The sequence below is a fragment of the Manihot esculenta genome, chromosome 2, assembly GCF_001659605.2.
Source record: "Manihot esculenta cultivar AM560-2 chromosome 2, M.esculenta_v8, whole genome shotgun sequence".
NCBI classification, from domain to species: domain Eukaryota; kingdom Viridiplantae; phylum Streptophyta; class Magnoliopsida; order Malpighiales; family Euphorbiaceae; genus Manihot; species Manihot esculenta.
In genome coordinates, this window is record NC_035162.2 from 6,885,567 (window position 1) to 6,908,180 (window position 22,614).

The 22,614-nt window shown below is 33.3% G+C and overlaps 4 protein-coding genes and 1 non-coding gene across 10 annotated transcripts; 3 read left to right on the forward strand and 2 right to left on the reverse strand.

The window, feature by feature from the left end:
* Positions 1-205: 205 nt before the first annotated feature.
* On the reverse strand, positions 206-3,434 carry LOC110609080 (elongin-A). Of its 2 annotated transcripts, none has more exons than XM_021748409.2 (8): positions 3,265-3,434; positions 2,477-2,688; positions 2,255-2,392; positions 1,979-2,057; positions 1,124-1,192; positions 923-998; positions 571-627; positions 206-493 (listed from the first exon to the last, which is right to left on the reverse strand). In XM_021748409.2, exons 2-8 carry the CDS (start codon positions 2,669-2,671, stop codon positions 403-405), a joined length of 705 nt encoding a protein of 234 aa, XP_021604101.1. In that variant the 5' UTR covers positions 2,672-2,688; positions 3,265-3,434; the 3' UTR covers positions 206-402. The 2 variants fall into 2 exon arrangements, with proteins under 2 accessions (XP_021604101.1, XP_021604100.1); XM_021748408.2 differs by having other exon boundaries at positions 2,477-2,711; positions 3,265-3,433.
* A 1,158-nt stretch (positions 3,435-4,592) lies between these two features.
* Positions 4,593-12,984, forward strand: LOC110609568 (actin-related protein 2/3 complex subunit 1A). Of its 3 annotated transcripts, XM_021749231.2 has the most exons (15): positions 4,593-4,806; positions 5,165-5,250; positions 6,007-6,083; positions 6,250-6,344; positions 6,697-6,766; positions 7,246-7,315; positions 7,830-7,903; positions 8,009-8,051; positions 9,566-9,647; positions 9,893-9,981; positions 10,095-10,180; positions 10,756-10,819; positions 11,635-11,741; positions 12,258-12,316; positions 12,399-12,984. In XM_021749231.2, the coding sequence occupies exons 1-15, from the start codon at positions 4,737-4,739 to the stop codon at positions 12,461-12,463; spliced, it is 1,137 nt and encodes a 378-aa protein (XP_021604923.1). In that variant the 5' UTR covers positions 4,593-4,736; the 3' UTR covers positions 12,464-12,984. The 3 variants fall into 3 exon arrangements, with proteins under 3 accessions (XP_021604923.1, XP_021604924.1, XP_043809998.1); XM_021749232.2 differs by lacking the exon at positions 8,009-8,051 and having other exon boundaries at positions 7,830-7,908; positions 9,528-9,647; XM_043954063.1 differs by lacking the exons at positions 4,593-4,806; positions 5,165-5,250 and adding an exon at positions 5,620-5,759.
* A 2,317-nt stretch (positions 12,985-15,301) lies between these two features.
* Positions 15,302-15,463, forward strand: LOC122723168. Its single transcript, XR_006350107.1, has one exon. It is a non-coding gene; the product is annotated as a U1 spliceosomal RNA (small nuclear RNA).
* Positions 15,464-15,904: 441 nt separating this feature from the next.
* On the reverse strand, positions 15,905-18,535 carry LOC110609569. Of its 3 annotated transcripts, none has more exons than XM_021749235.2 (4): positions 18,175-18,535; positions 17,739-17,877; positions 16,411-16,445; positions 15,905-16,238 (listed from the first exon to the last, which is right to left on the reverse strand). In XM_021749235.2, the coding sequence occupies exons 1-4, from the start codon at positions 18,442-18,444 to the stop codon at positions 16,110-16,112; spliced, it is 573 nt and encodes a 190-aa protein (XP_021604927.1). In that variant the 5' UTR covers positions 18,445-18,535; the 3' UTR covers positions 15,905-16,109. The 3 variants fall into 3 exon arrangements, 2 of the variants coding, with proteins under 2 accessions (XP_021604927.1, XP_021604925.1); XM_021749233.2 differs by having other exon boundaries at positions 16,411-16,496; positions 18,175-18,531; XR_002487059.2 differs by having other exon boundaries at positions 16,096-16,238; positions 16,326-16,496; positions 18,175-18,532.
* A 1,858-nt stretch (positions 18,536-20,393) lies between these two features.
* On the forward strand, positions 20,394-22,346 carry LOC110608591 (heat stress transcription factor A-4a). Its single transcript, XM_021747859.2, has 2 exons — positions 20,394-21,136; positions 21,245-22,346. Exons 1-2 carry the CDS (start codon positions 20,915-20,917, stop codon positions 22,226-22,228), a joined length of 1,206 nt encoding a protein of 401 aa, XP_021603551.1. The 5' UTR covers positions 20,394-20,914; the 3' UTR covers positions 22,229-22,346.
* Positions 22,347-22,614: the final 268 nt, after the last annotated feature.

The window sequence follows — 22,614 nt, forward strand, 5'->3', positions numbered from 1 at the left end:
AATTAATATAATATAAATTTATTATTATAATAAAATGAATGGCGCAGACCAAAATGAACGTAGCAATGCGCGACAGGCCTGGCGCACTTTGAATTTGACCACCGCGGACAATCTCAAATCAGCAAATTTTTTTCCTGCAGATATATTTTTTTTTCTCTAATCCTAAATTGACAAAAACCTAAATCGGCAAAAACTCCCCGAGAAATACTAAAATCAAAAGGAATATAGTACTATTTCAAATGTTCCTCCGTAGAAATGCACAATGTGGATACAGATGAGATGGGGATGAAGGGAGCTTGTACATTTACGTTGAACAAGTTTATTCAAATTGAAACTTCAAATGTTACAAAGCTCAAGCAAGCAAATAATTTTATATTGCTCTCTCACTCAGATCACATACTTCTAGAATCTCCGCTCAAACGACTTTGTTTCTCTAGAAGATGATGCAGAATTATTTCCAGGAAATCCCCCAGTCTTTGTCACAGAAGAGGCACTGTAGAGCAACAAGCACACATGGATAAGTAGAGCATTTTATGAACAAATTGGTATGACGCCAACTGAAAATATTACCTATTGTTTCTTTGCACCGAAATTTTCTTCATGGCCGCAATATTTTTCACTTCTCGGCTGCTCAAAAGCAGAAAAGTAAAAAATAAAAGAATAATTAAAAAAAAAAGCAATTCTACAAAGCAGGATTAAAAGCTGCTTTAGAAAAGAAATGGTGAACCATTTTATTCCCTAGTAATACTAAGCATAAATGATTGCTTAGTCTTTTTTTTGAAATTTGAATGCGCTAACCATGTTTAGTTTATAACTTACTAATATTGCTATCGATGGATGAATTAGCAGCATCTGATATCATCATCATAAAATTCCAAAGAATTTCATGATTTCCTAAAAATAAGCATGCATAAGAAGTTACCTCTTAAGAAATTCCACTTTTGATTTCTTCATCAAGTTGCTCTTCACATGGGAAAGATTGTATCCAGGTCCACTTCCTAGAAACAAATATTTTTAAGTAAACAACAAAATATAAAACATACAAATCTGGAATACATCCTCTACAGTTTCAAAGCTACTGCAAAAGGCTGCAAGTTATTACAAGAGAAGAGGAAAAGATTACCATAAAAGTTCTTTCTACTGCTTGAAGGTGGAACCTTTGTGCAAAGGCGAATTTGCTTACTTTGCTTTTCTACAAAATATCGAATACTGGTTAAGAATTTTGAGAATGCACAAAGGCACAGCAGCTAATATTGCACCAGAGATCACCTTATCTATTTATGTAATTAGAATTCCGATGACAACACTCACATTAACTTTGTGCCTAATATAGGCAGGAAGGCACATGTTTATATAATCTGTAATTATTGTAATTGATGTATTCCTTAAGTAATTGAAACTCTATCAAAGATACAAAGTGAGTATTTTCATGAGAAAATCACCAATAAAAGATTTAATCCCCCTACTCTCCCTCTAACATTCCAGAAAGAAGAAAATAATCAACAATACATGAGTATTTAAAGGTACACAAGTATCAAACAAAGAAAGAAGCTATATTAAATCTTAAACATGCTAGTATTTAGTTGAAGTATGATTGAAATTGCACTTGGACTACAAAGTGTCATTAGTAAAATAAATAAAAAAAGAGAGGGAGAGAGAAAACAGAAGGACAAGAAAAATAAAAATGCACATGAATCTAACACTCCATGACCAAAGACCTTTAAATCAAGTGGCTGCTAAACACTCATTATCTCTGACACTTGGTGGCCATCAGTGGCCCCACAGTATAAAACCTCAACGTAATAGTATCATAGAGTGACGAGGAGGAACACAAGTAAAATATTAGGAAATATACCTTGCATATTTTAACATTGAAAAATCAAGAAATATTCCATGCACATTTAACAATGTACAAGGAAACATATATATATGTAAAGCAAAGAAGAATAGCACATATTTCAAATTATTAAGAACATACTAGCATCTTCTTTTTTGTACGATTGCCGAAGTCGAGCAACAGCTTCATCCTCCTCCTTAGCAATAACCTTCAGTTTTGCCTGCAAAAATTCACACATTAGAACAAATGTTTTGTAAGGAAATTGTGTTCATTAGATATGTTTCAACAAAAATTCCACGATAAGAACCATAAAAGTAGTCCACTTAAAGGAAATTTTAAAAATATTATATTTGTGCATTTGTCTATGAATGGACAAACATTCAGAATAATAGTAACCAAGGGATAAAGAAGAGGTACATCATATAGGTCTTTCCATCGAAAGGAAGCTTTGCACCACCTCATCCTCTCAATTGCAAGATTAGTATTTGTCTCACCAAACTGCCGCTCATAGAATCTCTTCCATAGTTTATCAGTTACTGGGCTAAGATCTCGCCCCTATATCAATTAACCAAAAAATTTAAATACGTCTAAACAAAAAGCCAAAAAAGAATATTCAAAAAGTGACATAAGACATCTTACCACCGTGCTCTTCTCTACATGCATCAACTGGTCCAATGTACAGTGCGGTAAAATGCGATCAAGGAGATGTAAATCTGTTTCCCCAACATCTCCTAGATACCTCACGTTACTTATTGCTACATTAACACAAAGATCAACCAATGTAGGAGGTTTCCTATCAACCCATATAGGAGCTTTTCTCTTGCTTTCAGGCATATTGCTTGATCTCTCTCCTGGAAATATGCCTTTGTTAAGGCTAAGTAGAAAAAAGGTGTAGTCCAGTCAATAACAAATACAGACCAGCATAAACCAAGATCAACTATAACTAAATCCAATTAACAAGTGTTGATGATTTGCAAGGAATTGAATCATAAACGCCTTGTTTAGAATCTAAGATTTCATAAGAATTCATTTGAATTGAAATGAATCACAGCCACATGGAGGGAAAAGGATCAATCCAACTAAAATTTTTATCATATAAATAAAAGAACGAATTTCTGGGTATAAACTAGATCTACACAAGCTGGGAATTTTCAATTTTTTAATTAAATGAAAGAATAAACACTGCAAGGTTAGAATCATTTTCTTCAGTTCTCTCAGCAGCCCAATACACTATTCAGTATGCACATTCATACAAATTAAAAAAGTTCTCAAATTATTTTTCTATTCACACCATTGTACTTGCATGCATATGAGATTGCGCAAGAGAAAAAAGAAAAAAAATCAATAAATCTCTAAAAGCCTCAATAATCAAATCGATTATTTGACATGACCAGACATGAATGATTAAATAATAGATCGGAGCTTACGGAGCGGTAGATCGGAGATGGAGAAGAGACGGTCCTGTTTCTGAAAGCGATCGGAAGTCTTCTTTCTTCCTCTCCTTTCTTTCTAATGTGCGCGCCTTTTGCTAACGTGTACCGTTTCGAAGCGGGTCAAAGGACATCAGTTGGGATTTGGGCATTGCTGGACACACTTGTAGTTTGGGCTCGTTGTTTTCATTTATACAGTAATTAAAAATAATAATAAAGTAATTTCACTCTTCTTAAAAAAAATTAGAATGAAAAGTAGAAAATTAGGGAGGCTAAAATTATATATATATATATATCTTTAATATCATATAAATAATAAAGGCTGATCATAATATAACAATTAAAATAAATTTGATAATTTTATTATTTTCTGAGACTGATTTCTAATAGATAAAAATCAATATTAAAATATATTAAATAATGAAAAAAATATTAAATTTAGATAATAATTTAAATAAATGTTAATTATTTAAATATTTTATATTAAATCATAATAAGATAATATTTATATAAATATATCAGTATAATTTAATAAAATTTTATATTTTATTTTATTTTATTTAAAATTTTATATCCTATACTAAATATAATTCTATTATCTTATTTACTCTTAATAATATTTAAACTCAATTCAAATTCACTTTACAATTACTTTGTTGATGAATATATTTAGGAATTTAAATTAGAAAATAATTCTTTGATGCAATTCTTGAAATGAGTTTTTGTTTCACATAGATTGTTATTCTATTTTAAATTTATTATTATTATTTTTATATGTATTTATTTTTTTAAAAATATATATTTTTAAATGAGAACGGAGAGATTTGGATATAGAATATAAGATATCTTAAATTTACTTAAATATACTTATTATCAGATTACAAATGTAAAAAATATTTAAATATCTTTAAAATTTTTTTATTTTCATGATATTATTTTTATCCTTTGAAGTATTAAACCGTTATTTCAGTTAAAAATAAATAAGAAAACAGGTTGATTGAAATCAAATTCTAAAGATGTTTTATTTATTAAAAGAAAAATAACACTAATACTAAAATATAAGCAAAACACGTATTTTGCTTTCAATCTTTTAATAAAAAGTTATTTAATTTTTTAAGGTAGAATTTTTAATGAATTTCACTCGCTTATTTTAAAATTATAATTGTGTGTATTTAACTTGAATTTTAATATTAAATTACTTTTTTTTAGGATTAATATTAAATTATTTCTCATTATAGAAAAAATTTGGGTAAAATGACTAGCCCATCCCAAGATATATATATATATGAATGAAGTGCAAGGGCGTTGCTTGAGCCAGACGGCAACAGATGAACAGAATTTGATCTGAAAATGGCATTGTGGTTATCTTCCTTGGAAAATTAAGCTTAAGGTCCGATATAAATTTATGGTGAAAAGTGATCACCAGCTTTTACATTCTTCCCAGACTATCGAGCGCAAAAGTGCAAGAAATGGCGGTCGTCGCGGTTCACCAGTTGGCCCAGTGCATAACTTGCCACGCTTGGAGTCCCGATCACACTAGTAACTAACTTTCTTATTTCTTGAAGTGTTATATAAGTACTTTATATGTTTTCTGTTTGGATTCTTGGAAAATGTAGAAAAAATAATAATTTCTTTGTTTTCGAATCTTGTTTTTGATCAAGCGCTGATATTGGACCTCTTTCATGTTGTTCGTATAATGATTTTTATACATTCTGTCTCATTGATTGCCTCTTTACGGGTCCATTTTGTCTTTGGATATGATGCGTTTGAAAGAAATGATGCTGAATTTGGATCTGTATTTCAAAATGTCATTCAAATACTCATTCTTTTCTAATTCTAATTTCTTGAAATTTCCCCCCTGTTAATGAAACTTTTTTTTTTTATTATTATCTCCCAGTGATTGCACTTTGTCCCAATAATAATGAAGTTCACATTTATAAATCCTCCCAAGACAAATGGGACAGGGTACATGTCCTCCAAAAGGTAACTTTTCTTTCTCATGGATAAGGGGAAGGCTACAGGTACCTAATCTCCCTCAAACACACAACGTGCAAGGTCTCATGCATTGTTCACTGGAAAACCCTTATGTGAACCTTATTTTCAGTTTTTCTGTGTTGTAAAATCTGGATAATTAGAATAGTACCAGGTGTTGTATGATTCTCTTTATTGCAACATACGATTTAGTCAAGTAGCTTTCTTATCTATTTACTATTCATTTGGATAAGTATTTTGCTTCAGTATTGTTTTAACTTTTCCTGATAGCCATGTAACTTTTCTTCTTTACTGCCGAGTGTTGTGTTAACTTCTCATGGATAAGGGCAAGGCTACAGGTACCTAATCTCCCTCAAACACACAACGTGCAAGGTCTCATGCATTGTTCACTGGAAAACCCTTATGTGAACCTTATTTTCAGTTTTTCTGTGTTGTAAAATCTGGATAATTAGAATAGTACCGGGTGTTGTATGATCCTCTTTTTTGCAACATACGATTCAGTCAAGTAGCTTTCTTATCTATTTACTATTCATTTGGATAAGTATTTTGCTTCAGTATTGTGTTAACTTTTCCTGATAGCCATGTAACTCTTCTTCTTTACTGCCAAGTTTTAACACTTGCACTTTTGTGGTGTGTGGCTGATTCATATCTGGCTGTTCCTTTTCTGATCCAGCTGTGTGTGAGTGTGTATTATCTATTTTAGCTACCTTTGTCTACTAACTTTTTGCAATTCAAATTGTTTCTCAGCATGATCAAATTGTCTCTGGGATAGATTGGAGTGTGAGATCAAACAGAATTGTTACTGCATCTCATGATCGAAATTCGTGAGTGCTTCTTTAGCAGTTTTAGCATTAATTTCATTTATCTATTTCTCTCTTCCCCTATTTCTCACTTGTATGCATGTCCACTGACATAAGACTACTATTTCTCAACTTATTCCTTTTTTTTGTTGTTGTTTTCTTGTTGAATGAATCATTTTTTCCTTTCAAGATATGTATGGAACAAAGAAGGACCAGAATGGGTACCAACCCTTGTTATTCTCAGGCTTAACCGTGCTGCACTTTGTGTGCAGTGGAGTCCAAGAGGTACTCAAACACAATTCTTTTCTGATATAAGGCTTTCATTTTTTTCCTTGCCTGAATAGCTTAGCACGTGATGGGGACCAAAGTTTCCACATGTAACTAGTTAATAACATTTGTTGAAGCATTGTGGCCTCATGTCACTATATGATGTTGCTCAATTGCTTTAGACACAAAGCCAAATTTGCTAGAGCTGGCCACTTAAATTGTGAATTTATTTGTAGATCAATTGTTGATAGGATTTGTGTATAGGTTTGCATATATCTAACCGGCCTCCCACTTATAGAACATATCTAGGTTTCTTCATGTTATTATTGTGACTGCAAAAGGATTTATTATTTTCTTGCTCCATTCCCAGAGAATAAGTTTGCTGTTGGAAGTGGGGCTAAAACTGTATGTATATGCTACTATGAGCAAGACAATAACTGGTAATTACTATATGATTTGCATATCTACTTCCTAATTTTGGGTTTCTACATTTTTATTTTTTATTATGATAACTGATATATTTGCTTGAATTTTGTTAGGGAAGAAATTCTTGTACTTTAGCCTGTATATACTCTTGTCTTGTGTAACTTGAAGCAAGGGTTATTAACGTTATGCAGTTTGTGTCTGGGCCTAAATTTTCATTATATGAACATACCTGAAAATATTTATGTCAGTGGCATCAAGAGTTGCATTAAATGCTCAAGAAATTCTCATGTCCTTTATTTCTATGTCTCTGCTTTAATTATTGAGAGAAGTTTTTTTTCGCTTTTATCATTTTGGTTTTACCTACTTAAATTGTTTGACATGAGCTCTTCTTAATTTGCATTCTTTCATGATTCTTATATCCCGAAGATCATTTATTGGGAAAAAAACTTCTCATTTGGTTGATATTTGTTTGCTTGATTTTACATTTCTACAGGTGGGTCAGTAAAGTTTTAAGGAAGAGACATGATTCCTCTGTGACAAGTGTTGCTTGGCACCCCAATAATGTTAGTTTTTTTTTCTGCATTATTTCATTGTTGCAAAGCTGCAAATAGGTTCGTGCACCCTTAGATTTTTATCCAAACTTAACATAGCCACTACCAATTCTTCTTAATTGCAAAATCTGTTGTGTGTGTTTTACCTGGTTAAATATTAGATTGTCCCTTAAATTGATGATCCAACATGATAGGATGAATTTTCAAAAAACTGCTTACATCTTGAAAGCGTCTGAATTCTTTTAAAGGAAAAAGGAATAGAGATAAGTAATAAGCAGAAGTGAAGCAGAGCTGCTGGATATGGGCTTTTTCCCCTTTGGATTTCCTGATCCCCATGTACTGCAGTAATAATCCAATTTCTTCAGGACTTTGTCATCTTAAAATAAAATGGTTGTAGGGGTATAAAATCTAAAGAAGAGGTGTTCCTATGATGAAGCAATTTAGCAACATAATGAAGTTGTAAGTAGTTATTTTCCCTTATATATATGAACCTTTGACATTGTTTACTATGTCCTTGTAACTACAGATTCTTCTTGCAACAACATCTACTGATGGAAAATGTCGAGTTTTTTCCACCTTTATAAAAGGTGTTGATACAAAGTATGTCATAGTTTTGGATTATTATTGTTTTATTCTTTTTCTTTTTAAAGTTCCCATTATCTAAGTTATTTTCTATTCTTGATTGCTTTTTTTCCCCATGGCCAGGGACTCAAAAGCAAGCTCTTCTTCAGACTCCAAATTTGGAGAGGTTTTTTTTTTTTTTCTAAAAAAGATTTTGTGTGCTGGAGAAACTATCTTTATAAACAAAATTACATTGGAAGCATTTGTCATGGAAAAGCTTTGGAAATTGGTTTATCTATTATTTTAAATTTGAGATTTAACTATAATGTAAAACAATTTATACTCTAAAGGTTGGGATCAGTTTATGGTATTACATTTACAGGTGCAGTTTGGGCAGTAGGCTCCATATGGTTTCTTATTGGTTTCTGTGATTGTCTTTGGGAACTAGTGATGCAGCCAAGAAATCAAGAGAATTCACAGTCAAATATTCGAGAACCTTAGGTTATGGTTCGATTTCAATTTTGAGTTGATTGGAGAATCTATAGAGTAACTGCTAGTTATTTTAGAGTTTCATTAAATTAGTGTTGGTCTATTAAAGTCTCAAGGTCAATTAGCCTTCACTACTAAGTTTTTGGGCATTACTAAATTGTGATGGCAACAAGAGAAACTTGACATTCTTTTCTAAGAAGATACAAGATGGAGGAAATGCATCTTCACTTTCTTCCTCTTGTACTCATTTGATCCTATTTGGAATTGACTTAAATCTTGCTTTGTGGAAGAGCACCCTTTTAGATGTGGAAAAAACAGTTTGAAATTTGCTGTTAGTTATTTTGGGGTCTTTATAACTAGAACATGTCAAATATAACTTGAAGATCAATTAACATATTCAGTATGATCTTTTATCAATAACAACTTGAATAACACCAATTAAACCCATTATTCTGATTGAGGTTGAAATCAGTCTGAGATGGAGCATGTAAAGATGCAGTGCACTGTGTCCAAGAACGAGTGGATAACATAATACAGAGGTTAGAATGAGCATCCATCGACTTAAAAGTGAGATCAAGAATAATCATTCTGGTATCTTACCAGTTATTATGTGCATCAAAATATTGAGTAAAAAGCTTATAAGTTGGGATAGTGTACATACATGTCCAGCCCATGGCATGTGCAACAGTTGTTCAAGTGAAATTGTGCGTGTGGATAGTATGGTTCATTTGGAGGTAACTGTTTAAGTTGATATGTTATGCTTTTTTTCTTCTGCATCTTTTGGTGCATTGGAGTTTCAGGCAAATTTAAGCCATTCACTGATCTGATGTGTTATCCTGAACCCCCAAGGAAGTACATTATACACAAAATTTACCTCATAAAAAAAGGTTCTGGTTGTTATTCTTGTGATTTGAGGAATGAGGATTGGTCTAAATGGAAGGGCGTTTGTGTGGAAACCTTGTTTTCCTTTTCTGGTCTTAGTTTTGAGGCAATTTAACTGTAAAATTAATTGAACGTCTTTCCAATAGTGGGAGTCTTTTATTTAGTTATGTAGCAAGCTTTTTGATCTTTCCGACATTTTTCCTTCATCCTAATTGTTTGATCCCATTGTAATATCTTATGTGCATGTATCTGTGTCTGTGTGTCATCCTTTTGTCATTTTGTTGATGCTGCATAACCTTATTATCCGCTGTTAATTTTTTGTTGAAACAGCAAATTGTCCAGCTTGATCTGTCATTTTCCTGGGCATTTGGTGTTAAGTGGTCACCAAGTGGCAAAACATTAGCTTATGTAGGTCAGAAATATCTCTCTGTTGTATGTCACTGGCAAAGTTAAAGTGCTATGCATTGTTAGTAGTCTTATAAGCTTTTTCTTATATTTGATTAAATTTTATTTGGCAGAAAATTTTATTTAAATTTTATGCTTTATGCTTTCAAGGCTTTTACATAGCTTTCATTGCCTGAAATTAATAAGAACCTCACCTTTACCTGATTTTTATGTGCTTATTCATCTATATCTGCCATTTGCACTATTTTACAGGTCATAATTCTATGATTTACTTTGTTGATGATGTTGGTCCTTCTCCACTGTCCCAAAATGTGGCATTTCGCGATTTACCTCTCCGTGATGTGGGTCAGCATCCACTCTTGTTAATCTTTTGAGTTTTTGTTGTTTTCTCAGCCATTTCTGACTAATTTTGTGTTAATAAATGAACTGTGTATAATTTATTGCTTGTTTCCAGGTCCTATTTTTTTCTGAGAAAATGGTCATAGGTGTGGGATTTGATTGTAACCCAATGGTTTTTGGAGCTGATGAAAAAGGAATATGGTATGTAAAACTTACAAAAAAATTATTGATGTCCAAGTACTTTGGGTTGGGCAAGGGAGGTTACTTGAGGTTGGACTTAGATTTGTATCCATTTATTTTTATTTTTCTGCATGTTAGACTTGTTTGCCTGCTCAAGTAACAAACTTTTGGTGTTAAACTTGATTGTTTCTGTAGATATATCAAGCGTCATGTTTTATGGTCCCGTGTATGTGTAGCTTCTTAAGTGGTAATTTGTCCTCATCTTGAAAACCAGAATCTCTCACTGATAGATTTGCATTCTATTTCATGTAATGTTGATGTAGGATTGGAGCTGTTAGTGTAAAGAACAGTTTTCATATAGTCCTTATGTGTTTTGCATGTTGGATAGGGAGATGGTTGGTTTTGGAAACCATTGAAGGGTTGTCAAGATGATAATTATTTGCCAGCTTGGATAGCTTTCCCATATCCATAAATCTAAGGATTTTGAAGAAAATTTTTATAATGTCTCTAGGGACAGTGCAGAAGATGGCTTAGTGTTTTTGAGTGAGAGACTAATGAAGTGATGTTTTTGTTTTTTCCCCCTTAATTTGTTTTAGGAGCTTTGTCCGGTGCCTCAATGAAAAGATATCGTCATTTTCAGGTTCAAAGTATGGTTCACAGGTATATTGGATTAAGAGTTGATGCAAATTTGTTTCTCACATGGAATATTTCAGTTTGAATAGCTCATGTTTGTCGCCGTGAAATGGATTGCTATATGGAAAAAGGTTTGGAAAAGATAAAAATTTGTGCCATTTCTGAAATTTGTAAAAGCACTCCCTTTTAGATAGATATAAATATTTCAGCCTTTTTCATTTATAAACTAGCAAGTTGAAAAATTGGATTAATCTGTATCAGAAGGTGATCAGTTTGATTTTGTGAAAGGCTAAAGATCTGAGACTTTTTTTTCCCTTATTTGGAACTTGAAGTGGTATATATATATATAGAGAGAGAGAGACTCGGACATAATGAGACGTAATTTGACTTTTCTCTTTGTTCTGAAATACCTATGTTCTGGCAAGAAATTAAGGATACTCAGGAACTGAATATCATAATGGTACTCTGGCACTTCAAACTACTAGGAAAATGTGTGAAACATAGGATATAGACAAATTTGACCCCTAGACAGAAGATGTCATAAGCTTGGTGCTGATTTCAACGAACATGAGATATAGTGATAGACACCAAAAGGGCTTGAGCATTAGGCTCCAATTTTACTTTTTTTATACAATCAAATCCATAAAGGGCATTCATAATGCACAATGCTTGGGAGGACTTGCTATCTTATGCAATCACTGCTCTAACCTCTAGACAAGTATGCAAACATCATTAAATTTCAATTTTGCTTTCTTTTCATTTTGTTTCCTTCCCAGATTTTTTGAAGGCTTTGTGGGGCCAATGTTTTTAACATTAGATTTTCCTTATTGGTACACTACCAGTTATCTGAGGCGTTCGGAAAATTTAATGGCCAATCAGAGATTGGTGTGAGCAATGATGGCATTGATTCTTCAACATCGCAGGGAGTCATTCATGAGAACTGCATAAAGTACTTGGTCACTTTAACTGCTCTTTTGCTTCTCTTCCTATTATTTGTTATTTTAATTGGTTTGCTGAGAAGTTATTTCTGGTTTGGGCATAAATTTCTGTCCTCTGACATTAATGGTCCCTCCAATGTGTTAAGAAGGCAGAAACATTATGCTTGGATCAGGAGAAACTTCTATTGGTTGCTTAAACTTCTCTGGTTTGCTTTTGCCCATTTGCATCTTCATAATGTATGGAGGAAACTAATGGGATTTGAACACTCTCATGTTTGCCGAGATGTGAAACTTCATTAAGGATTGAATTTTAATTTCCACAGTGTGAGGTTATATACTAATTATGAAATATTTGCCTTTCAATTTGAGATGAAGAGTTTGATAATTGTAAAAACATGTTGTATCATGTCTGCACAACATAAGAGGTTCGTAAGCTAGAGGAGTGTGATTAGTTAGCCATGATCTGTGTCTTACCAGTTAGATTTTATGGAGATTATTGCATAATACTATGTTTCTTGGAACTACAGTTGTGTTGCGTCTCTTGGGAAAGCGGGGAGTTCTAGAACACTGCGCTTCAGCACTTCAGGTGAGGAATTGAAATTTTCAATTAATCGTTCCAAATGATATTTAAATATGTGCATTCATCAATAAAACACACTACCTTGCAGGATTGGATGGGAGAGTGGTTATTTGGGATCTGGAGAACCAGGAAGATCTCTCCCGATTTCTGTGAAAGATTTCATATTTTTCAAGGCTCTACTTGCATATCCTTTGTATATCAATTGGCAATTGGGACTGAATAATTTTACCTATGTTCAGAAGAAGGGGCTACCAACTAATTGCTCCATGGCATTGCAGACTTCTCAACAAACTTGAAGTCAAGAAATGTCCGCCTTGAGCAAATTCCTCGGTGGATAAAGTTTGGTCTTTGATTATTTAATTTTGAATTCCTCAAATTTTTAGTATACATGCTCGCCTACACTTACTAGACCTATTGGCTATTTAATATTACCACAGTGAAATGTTTGCATAACAAATTCCACCTCATCTCAAGACGATTTTCTTAAAAATGAAATTCTATGCCTCTGTAAGCTGACGCCCTGGGTACTCTCTGATAATCGCCTTTCTGGTAACATCCCACCATGCCTTTTCAACTGATGACTGTATATATAGAAACAAATCTTGCTCATGGTCTTCCATCAGAGCTAGGAATTTTTCTTTCATATCTGCAATTCTTTTCCATTTCACTTTACCAATTCACTGGGTTCCTTCCTGCTTCCTTATTGAATGAGATTGTTGGTAAAGTTCCTTCTTTTGAAAAGCTAAACGTGACAAATGGTTAACTATGAAAAACAATCTGGGTACAGGGATGCTGATGATGACATGAGTTGTTGTCATCTTTGGCCAACGCCACCAATTTAGAGTACTTGGTTTTAGGCTTCAACAACTTTGGAGGAAGATTAGGGCGGAGGCGGGCAGTTTTTACGGGTATCGGATCCGTCCAAACCCTATTAGGACGGATTTGAATTTTTACAAAACGGATTAGGCGGATTCGGGTTTGAAAAATTTTACCCATCTCGGGTTTGGGTAGGGTTTGAAATTAGGTATCCGGTTAGCTATACTAACAAAACCCTAATCCCTAATTCATTTTTTAAAATATGTTAATACTATTAGATTTCATGCCCTTTAAGAAAAAAATCCTAAGTACCCTTTGTGTAATCCACCTGATTCCCGTCATTTAGTATTTCTCCAATATTTCTACTGGGTTGTGCATATTCTACAGATAGTTTTTATAAAAATTATTGCTAAGTTCTCGGACTTATTTACAATCTATGTTTTATGTTTGTTTTTTTGAAGGTTTTCAAGCACAATTTAATATTAGAGATTCAAATGGCCAATTGAATATATTTTATGTTAATCAATGTAGTTTAATGAACTTTTGAAATATTTGCTTTGTTTAAAATTTTATATTGAATAGATAATTAATTAATAGTTGTGTTCGATGAATTTGTAATATGTTTTTTTTTTTATATTTTAGTATATTTAAATTTTCTAATTGAGGTTTGTTATTTGATTATAATATCCAAAATTTTGTCTTTGAATTGAAGTAAAAAAATTGGTTCGGTCGGGTTCGGGTACTGTGCGGATATTATTAAACGGATTTGAAACAGTTACGAATATTAAAATTAAAATACTAAAAGAATTTGAGACGGGTTCGAAAATTTTATATATAATCAAATTCGGATTTGGATACTCTCAATTTTGCGGGTATCCTCGTTGCCATCCCTGCCTAATCAAATTGGCAACTTCAGAAAGCTTCTCGGTACTAGTCCTAGAGAGAGCCCAATATTTGGTAACATTCCTCTAGGGGATGGAGAATCTCGACAACTTGAAACGTTAAACCACGAATCTTGTATTTTACGAGAAACAGTTTCGATTCTGTTCCATCCTTTAGGAAACTTAAGCAATATAGACTTACTAGGTTTGGATCAAAATAATCTTCATAGCAAGGTCCCTGTTGGCTTGGGAATTGCCAAAGGTTAAGTGTACTGGAACTTTCTGGGAACAATTTAAGTGACATTATACCTCCACAAACTATTCTGCTTGACTAAAAACCTGCAAAATTTGGATGTTTCTAGGAGCACGTCGTCTGGTGAGCTTCCTAGTAGCCTTGGAAGCCGTAGAAGTTTTGAAGAGTTACTCATGGAATGTAACACTTTCCAAGGGCGATTTCATCTTTGGGTTTGTTCCAACGTCTTATAAAAAGGGGAGATTCCAAAGGCTTTGGCAGGTTTGAGGTCACTGGAGATTTTACATTTATCTTACTATTATATTGAGGGGGCAGTACCAAATGAAAAGAATTAAAAATGACGTCTTATCAGAGTCTCAGATAATGGATTCTATTTAGCAAATTTGATTGCTGTGAAGGTGCTTAACCTTACACATCAAGGAGCTTCCAGGAGTTTCATGGTTGAATGCGAGGCCTTAAAGAACATTAGACATAAAAAATCTTGCGAAGTTCATAACGGTATGCTCCCGTGTTGATTGATTACTTTAGCAATAATGTCGTCGCTTTGATTTAAAAGTTCATGTTCAGTGGGAGTTGGACGACTGGTTGCATCCAACCCTTGGATTAGATGAGGTAACAAAGAGTCTAATAACTTCTTGAAAGACTAAATATTGCCATCCATGTAGCTTCTGCACTAGAGTATCTTCATCATTATTGTGAAACAATAGTAGGTCATTATGATCTCAAACCAAGCGATAGTCCTGTAGACAATGAAATGATAGGTCATGTTGGTGATTTTGGGTTAGCACAAAAAATGTATGTTTATTTCATTAAAACTTTCTATTATTAATTGAAGATTTACGAGCTAAAAACATAATGGATCCTACTCTTTTTTTTTTCTTATATGTTGGGTGGCTGTAAACAAATTGAGCTAGCAAAGTATTCCTTAGAAGCCAAGGCTAACTCATGTCAGACAGAAAACATAGAATCCCACATCGAAGTAACGCGAAGAAGAGGCATTAGACATTAGTAATAAATAACAAGCACGAAGGCCTCACCAACATACTTACCTGGACGGGGTCAATGGGTGATCAGAAAGGCCCATGGCCTAGAGTAGTGACCTCCATTGCACTTAGGAGGGGTGCTGCTCTAAGGTCTCCCCAAGTTGGGAGAGCCTACGTCATAATTTGTGATAGAGGGGGCCTGCGTTCGCGCGGCCCCTACTAATCTCTAATCCAAGTGTTTCGTATCGGTTTGGGCCGTTTGTATAAATGTTAGGTATTTCTCAGTTGGGACGCACTACCATTATCTCAAATCAAATATTGTGGTTGTTCTTGGGTCGAGACTCTGGCCCATCCTCTTCGAAGTATATGTATTAATATTGGAATTTGCTAACTAAATATAAATTAATATTAAGGCAGTTCATGCTATATAGTCAAGATATTCAACATTGATCTTTGGTTATAAAAAAATAGCTTTTCTCTTTGATTATTTTTGGGCGGAGAAAGTGCCTCAGGATGTGGCCTAGGGAAAGCCACGCATGGCTGTAATTGACATTAAAAAACAAATGAATGATATAATTATCTATAATCAGCATTTCTAATATATGGGATTAGAACTGAAACATTTAAAATTTGGATCTTCTGAGTATTTAAAAGAAGGAAATGAAAGAATAAGAAGACTGTTCGAGTTTTTATTGCACTTCACTTAAAAACATGAACCAAATTTAGCATCATTGGCAACCAAGTTCCGCATACACAGTGACCCTGTATTCAGGTTACTGGTGACAACAAATATTGATCATAAACTAACTTTTACAATTCAGAATCCAACAACACAGATTCAGAAAATCGACCTCTTTGTACCAAGTCTATTGATTCTTCTTCAGCGTAGAAGTAGCAGTTGATGACTTAAGGTCTCGATTAGAAGTTCTAATGATGAAAAGGAGAGTTTCTACGAGCATTCCACACACTATACCAAGAATCCCTCCAGCAGCACTCTGAATTACATGGAAACACTGACGTCAATATCAGCTCAACCAGAAAACAGAAGAGGAATCAGGATAGATAACTTTATGTATGCTCACAAGCAAATGGATGACTAAAGAAAGCCAAATTATTCAGATGGAAAATCTCCCTCTCTCTCTAAGCACAAATGCGGCGTCCTCTTACCATTGCAGGACTGTGGCCAAACAATGCCCTGAATGCTGCATATCCCACAAGATAGCCAGTAAACATGGTAAGTGCAACATGTAAACCTGTGGAAGTTACAGAAGGCCATAACTTTCAGAACAAGAAGACAGATGTAATATGCAAAATTTCCACATAGGGGTTAAGAATGCCCCCTGAGTCGCGACAATACATAAAATGGAAATGTCAGGCCAAACGATTAAAAAAAAATCTGAACTAAAAGTTTTAGCCTATCCTTTTAAGGCATGTTAATTGTCCAGTTTGTCACAATGACATAATCGATCAAATATAATTTCATTAATGGAATAAGCTTTAATAACTAACAGAATCCAGACCTTTGAATAGCTATTCAATTTGATCATGGATTTAAATCAAAGTTGGGAATGTATTAATGGTTATGATCACATGTATAGAAAAAGAGCTATCTCAAGTCACAACCATAACATAATTGTAATGGCACTATCGATATCAAATCTTTAAATTTTGTAAAATACAGTAAACGAATTTAACCATCTAAGCTAAAAAAATAAAATAATTAAAGAGCATAATTAAGTAAAGAAAGATTTTAAATCTTTGATTGAACAATTTTAACTCAAGTACCTAACATGAAACAAAATAAGACTAAAGATCTAATCTTATCACTAACAAGTAAAAAAGGAAAACTATTAAAATAATGTAAAGAAGACTCTAGTCTTTTTTCAAGGAGACATGCAATGCCGAAGGAAAACAAAGTAGTTGCATAGGTGAAGCAGGAGTTGAAGCACAGGAGAGACTGCTGAAACTGGAGTTGTGATCGGAAAAAAGTTCATTCCACATGGTTCCTTGCTCAATTTTACACTTGCTGTTTTTGTCTTTTTTACTGATGCTTTGGAAGATAGATTCAATAATTACACTCATAACTTGGGATTTGAAGTATGAAGCCAACCATAAATTTCAACTGGATTTAACATTTTTTGCATTCTAAAACTTTTTCCAGACTCTATTCAGTCACGTTCTTGAAATACCCTCTCTAATATCCAACAATTGTGCATCACGCAGCTATCCAACTAATGAATTATGACTATTGTAATATATACCACCATAACCTAAGAATCTATGTGAGACAATGCAAAAAATAATGATATCCAGTACATATGTATGGGCAACGACCGCATGTTCAATTTTATTTTTTTTTAAAAAAAAAATAAAACATATTCTATGTTCTAATGAATTCCAAATGTTGTTAGTAACGAGCAATCCATGCTGAGTAGAGCAATATCATATTGTAAAAGGAATTTCAGATATAAGTTTGCAAGTAGACTGATAGTTACCAAAACCAAGCTGATCCTTGTAAGAGGAGAAAGGCTCATTCTCAACCTTCCTAGGCGTTATATCCTTAACAAGCTCTAGATATGCATTCTTCTCAGCCAATTCTTGGAGTTTCCTCAGTCTTGCCTTTAATTCTTCACTCTATGCCAATCCCCAAACAACAGAACACATTTCAGTTGTTATTGTCGATAAAATTTCATCGATTTAACTAAAATTACATGATTTTTTTTTCAATTTCATTTGCTGTTTTAAACGCATACATATATTATAGCTCTCCATACAAATACGTTCAAAGGAGTAATCACGCTCTGCTTAGTAATGAATAAAATAAACACAGCTGAACGCGGAATACACATAACTTCTCGATTTTCCTATTTCCCAGGAACCAACAGAAAATTGAGAGAGAGAGAGAGAGAGAGAGAGAGTAACCAGGCTTACCTTTTCTCTAGGTTTAGGACTGGTGAAGATGAATTCGGATCCAGAGAAGAGGCTGATCAATTGAGGTCGGGTAGAAGGGTCGGATGCGATCCATATGCTCCGAAGAGAACCATAGTGTATATGATTTTGAGAGATAAGATTGGAAGCAAGGTCTCGTAGTTGATGAGAAAGGCGTGGCTCTTTGGAGGCTGAGAGAAGAAAGGAGCGAATGGATTCAGTGGGCAATACAGCCAATCCAGGTGAGTTTGGTGGGAGGGTTTCGTTGCTCATTTCTCATCTACTGGTTTTGTGCCAGCGACATGGAACCAAGGAGACTTCGTCTTCAATAACACCTTCTGTTTTTCATTTTAAGCTCAAATCGACTAATTTTTTGGGGAAAAAAAAACTTAAATAAAATAATATTTTCTTCCATTTTTAATAGTAAAATATTAATTTATATATTTAAATCAATGATCAAAGTATAATTTTTTTAAAAAAAAATCCCCAAAAAGGGAAGAATAAGAACAGAAATTCAGAACTCAGGAACACAATTTCAGAATTTATTACATATAAAAATCATAAATTCAAAAACACAAAGCAATAAAATCAAAAACAAAATTTTATAGATGGATGACTATACTTAAGGCATCTACGAAATTATAGGTGTATAATTTTACTTTTATTATATATATATAAATCTCGATAACCTTGCTCTGATGGTTGAATTTTTTACTAAAAGGTTATTGGATTGGATGCTAGTTCTGATAGCTTGCCATGCTCCTTCCATGTCTTTTATATATCGCCTGACCTGAATATCCTTTATTCCTGAGATGGACTGCGCCAGTGTGGCTCCTTTGGTCTTCCCCCACCAAGTATGAGGTTTTTTCCTTAATCGTTGTTAATCAATGCATAATTAAGAATATCCCTACACAGCCAAATTCATTAGTCAATAAATCTAAATTGCACATAATGGGTGATAGGACTGTGATACTTAGACTCATGTTCTAAAGATTTTAAGGAGTAAATGAATTTGGTCCAGTTACGAGGGTCATAAATGGGAGAATAATGGAGATGGGAGCTGGGTGATATATATCATAGAGATTAAAGTTTTTAGATTACAAATAAGTAAAGGGTATTCTTAAAAGATAAAGAAGATGATATTTTTTTAAGGGTTAATAGGGTATATATATTTTCATACATATATTATAAGCATGTAAAATATTTATTGATTACATTTTTTATAGATTTTTCAGATCATTTATTTATGACAGACATATACTCATTTAATATTTAGTTAATTAAGACCACACTTTCTTACACATATTTTATATTAAGATTATTATAACACGCATATTTAAAATTTTATAAATTGAAAATTATATTTCATAAATTCTAAAAAAAGGCCGAATGAATAATAGATCATACTCTATTTGAGGACATTCAATTAATCTCAATCAGATTATGGATTCTTGATTTAATGTGATTAATAGAGTTCGGATCAAACATTTTTAAGATACAGTAAAACTTGTGCATTATATGCTATCAGCATATAAATCAGACAATTAGCTTTATATTATTAAACAATATAAATAGATATAAATCATCATTCAAAATATAAAATTATAAAAATTTAAAACACTTCCTTTTATGTCTAAACCTCTTAAATCATCATTTTTGACTTGGATTTTCACAATAATTGTCTAGATATCAAGCGCATCATTTTATATATTTTACAAAGTGAAGTATTAAGTAAATCATTCAACCTTTGTTATCCGTTTTAAATTTGTTTAAAATTAAAATGTTAAATTTACTCTAAATTATAAAGTAAATACAAAAAATATATAAAAGGTGGTAAAAAATTAATAACTACCTTATATCTAAAAAATAATAATAATAACTATATTTATTGATATGTCAAGAAACACAGTATTACTATAGCCTAATCCCAATTACATGGTAAAAAAATTGAAGTAGTCTTTACATGGATATTATTGCACGTGAGATGTGAAAAAAAAAAAATCAAAAGAAATTTATTTTATTGTGAAATCCATTATTAGGTCCGCCATCTTTTGAAGAAGGGAAAAAAGAAAGGAGAAAGATTCCAATCCCATTACGAGTGGATGATGTATTTAGACTTGTTGACTTTTTACCAGATTAAAAAAATAAAATGCTGACCATTCCTATCTCTCTTTGTTCAATCTTTGAAAGTTGAAAAGGGCTATGGCTGCAGTCAAAGCATTGCCACTTCGCATCAACACAGCATCTTACTCTCTCTGTGTCTCCATTCATATATAATGGATAGAAACGAGAAATATAGTATTCTCTTCTCTTAGCAGGTTTCAATAGTTCTAGTTCTGTTAAGAAATATTTTATTATTATTGGTCAAAAGCCTTGATTTTCATTTTATTTTCCTAGCTTTTTCTCCAAGTTTTGCAATTTCGTTGGTCACATCTTCCATCAGAATAATTTCTTCACTCTCCAGTTCTTGATTTTTACCTGCAATTTCAAATCCTTTACTTTTGTAATCTAAAACCCAGAATCATTTCTGACTGGATTTGACAGAACCCAGTTGCCTTTAGATTCTGATCTCTTTATCAATCCTGGTTTTTGTTTGGGTAGTATCCATAGTATATGATCTTTCTCAAACTTTGTTCGATCTTCCATTAGAGGGAGCTTTAGCTTTACCTCTGTACAAAAACAGAGTTTCTTAGGCATACACAAGATTTGGGGTGCTAAGGTATCGACCGGAAAAAAGAAGGCCATGGATGGTTCACAAGGTAGTAGTACTTCAAATGCACCGGCTCCTTTTCTGATCAAAACATATGAAATGGTAGATGATCCGTCGACTAACTCAGTGGTGTCTTGGAGCAGCAGTGGCTGCAGTTTTGTTGTGTGGAATCCACCTGAATTCGCCCAAGATTTGCTTCCCAGTTACTTCAAGCACAACAATTTCTCAAGTTTTGTCAGGCAGCTTAATACTTATGTAAGTTTCAATCTTTCTGCAAATATGTTTTGTAGAATTTACAAGGTTATATTGAATTTTCCTTGCTGAAAATTGACGATTGTTTCTTGTTTGTTTCTGCTTGAGCAGGGATTCAGGAAGATTGATCCTGATCAATGGGAGTTTGCTAATGAAGAATTTAAAAGAGGGCAGAGACATCTGCTAAGCAATATTCGCCGACGAAAGCCAATTCATAGCCATTCGATGCAGAATCAAGTTAACTCTCCGCTGACAAAAACAGAGAAAATTGAATACGAGGAGAAAATTAAGCAATTGACAAAAGATAAGAACTTGCTTCAGCTGCAGCTACAGAGACATGAAACAGAGAAGCAGGCCTTTGAGTGTCAAATTATGCCATTAGGTGAAAGATTGAAGCGTTTGGAGAGCAGACAGAATCAATTAGTTTCTTTCTTGGCTCAACTTGCAAAGAAACCAGGATTTGCCTCTATTCTCATGCGGCAACCAGAATACAATAACAAGAAGAGGAGATTGCTTGAACTTGATCACTTAAATGGCGACTACTACTCGGAAGAGAAGCACAGTTCGCGTTCTTCAAAAGATTCAACGATGAATTTTGAGTTAGTTAAGAAGTTGGATTCATCCATAAAGTGCATTGAAGATTTGTTTTATGGAGCAGGAGAAGCTTTTACTCAAGATATGCATGATTTCGCCTTAGCATCACAGCCTTCAGCTATTGTCGTTAGAGAGCTAAGCACGTCTTCCATAGATGGAGAAGCTTGCTCTTCACTGCATTCTATGGAGGATATTCCTTCATCTCCTGAGCTACCTCAATGCATCAATCATGTGAACAGCCCAAAAATTCATCCTGAATTTCCTGTGTTTAAAGCTGTAAAAGAATCAGAATTAGAGACAAAAGATTCATCTACTCCCACAGGGGCAAATGATAATTTCTGGGAATATTTCCTTACTGAGGCTCCTGGTTCTTCAAGCACACAAGATTTTGAACCTGGGTTCGAGCGAAGAACAAGTGAGGAGAGACTTCGGTGGAGTTTTAACACCATGAACGATCTTACCCAACACATGAAGCACCTTGCACCGGCTGAAAGAGTATGAGCTCATTGGGGGTTGATTCTTGCAACTCTGCTGCTATTCTTCATGTTTCTTGTATACTAAGTTAAAGATGTAGAATTCTTCTACTGATTGTAGATTACAGATAGACAAGTTTACTGCATATTGATAGATTCCGATTAGTTCTGATGTTAAGTTTTTGGTAAATATGAGATTGAAACAAATTTTAGAAGTTGGTAATTTAAAAGGAAAATAAAAAAAAAATGTAGCCTTAACTCATTTTCATTTTAAGTATTTGAATCTTAATTCATATTAAAATAATATTTTATAATATTTCACCGTTAGTAAAAAATAATAAAATAATCGTTGCCGTGTGAATTTAAAATTATAAATTATAATTAGAGTTAACAAATTAAAAATATTCTAAAATT

What these genes read in the sequence shown, in the direction of transcription:
- LOC110608591 (XM_021747859.2), top strand. Translation starts at nt 20,915, where the DNA reads ATGGATGGTTCACAAGGTAGTAGTACTTCAAATGCACCGGCTCCTTTT. An exon ending in TCAGGCAGCTTAATACTTAT is followed by an intron (nt 21,137 to 21,244) that starts GTAAGTTTCAAT and finishes CTGCTTGAGCAG; the next exon opens with GGATTCAGGAAGATTGATCC.
- LOC110609568 (XM_021749232.2), top strand. Translation starts at nt 4,737, where the DNA reads ATGGCGGTCGTCGCGGTTCACCAGTTGGCCCAGTGCATAACTTGCCAC. An exon ending in GCATCTCATGATCGAAATTC is followed by an intron (nt 6,084 to 6,249) that starts GTGAGTGCTTCT and finishes TTTCCTTTCAAG; the next exon opens with ATATGTATGGAACAAAGAAG. An exon ending in GCTGATGAAAAAGGAATATG is followed by an intron (nt 10,181 to 10,755) that starts GTATGTAAAACT and finishes AATTTGTTTTAG; the next exon opens with GAGCTTTGTCCGGTGCCTCA.
- LOC110609569 (XM_021749233.2), bottom strand. Translation starts at nt 18,444, where the DNA reads ATGAGCAACGAAACCCTCCCACCAAACTCACCTGGATTGGCTGTATTG. An exon ending in GTCCTAAACCTAGAGAAAAG is followed by an intron (nt 17,878 to 18,174) that starts GTAAGCCTGGTT and finishes GGATTGGCATAG; the next exon opens with AGTGAAGAATTAAAGGCAAG. An exon ending in CAAGGATCAGCTTGGTTTTG is followed by an intron (nt 16,497 to 17,738) that starts GTAACTATCAGT and finishes TAACTTCCACAG; the next exon opens with GTTTACATGTTGCACTTACC.
- LOC110609080 (XM_021748409.2), bottom strand. Translation starts at nt 2,671, where the DNA reads ATGCCTGAAAGCAAGAGAAAAGCTCCTATATGGGTTGATAGGAAACCT. An exon ending in GATGGAAAGACCTATATGAT is followed by an intron (nt 2,058 to 2,254) that starts GTACCTCTTCTT and finishes GAATTTTTGCAG; the next exon opens with GCAAAACTGAAGGTTATTGC. An exon ending in GTACAAAAAAGAAGATGCTA is followed by an intron (nt 1,193 to 1,978) that starts GTATGTTCTTAA and finishes GATATTTTGTAG; the next exon opens with AAAAGCAAAGTAAGCAAATT.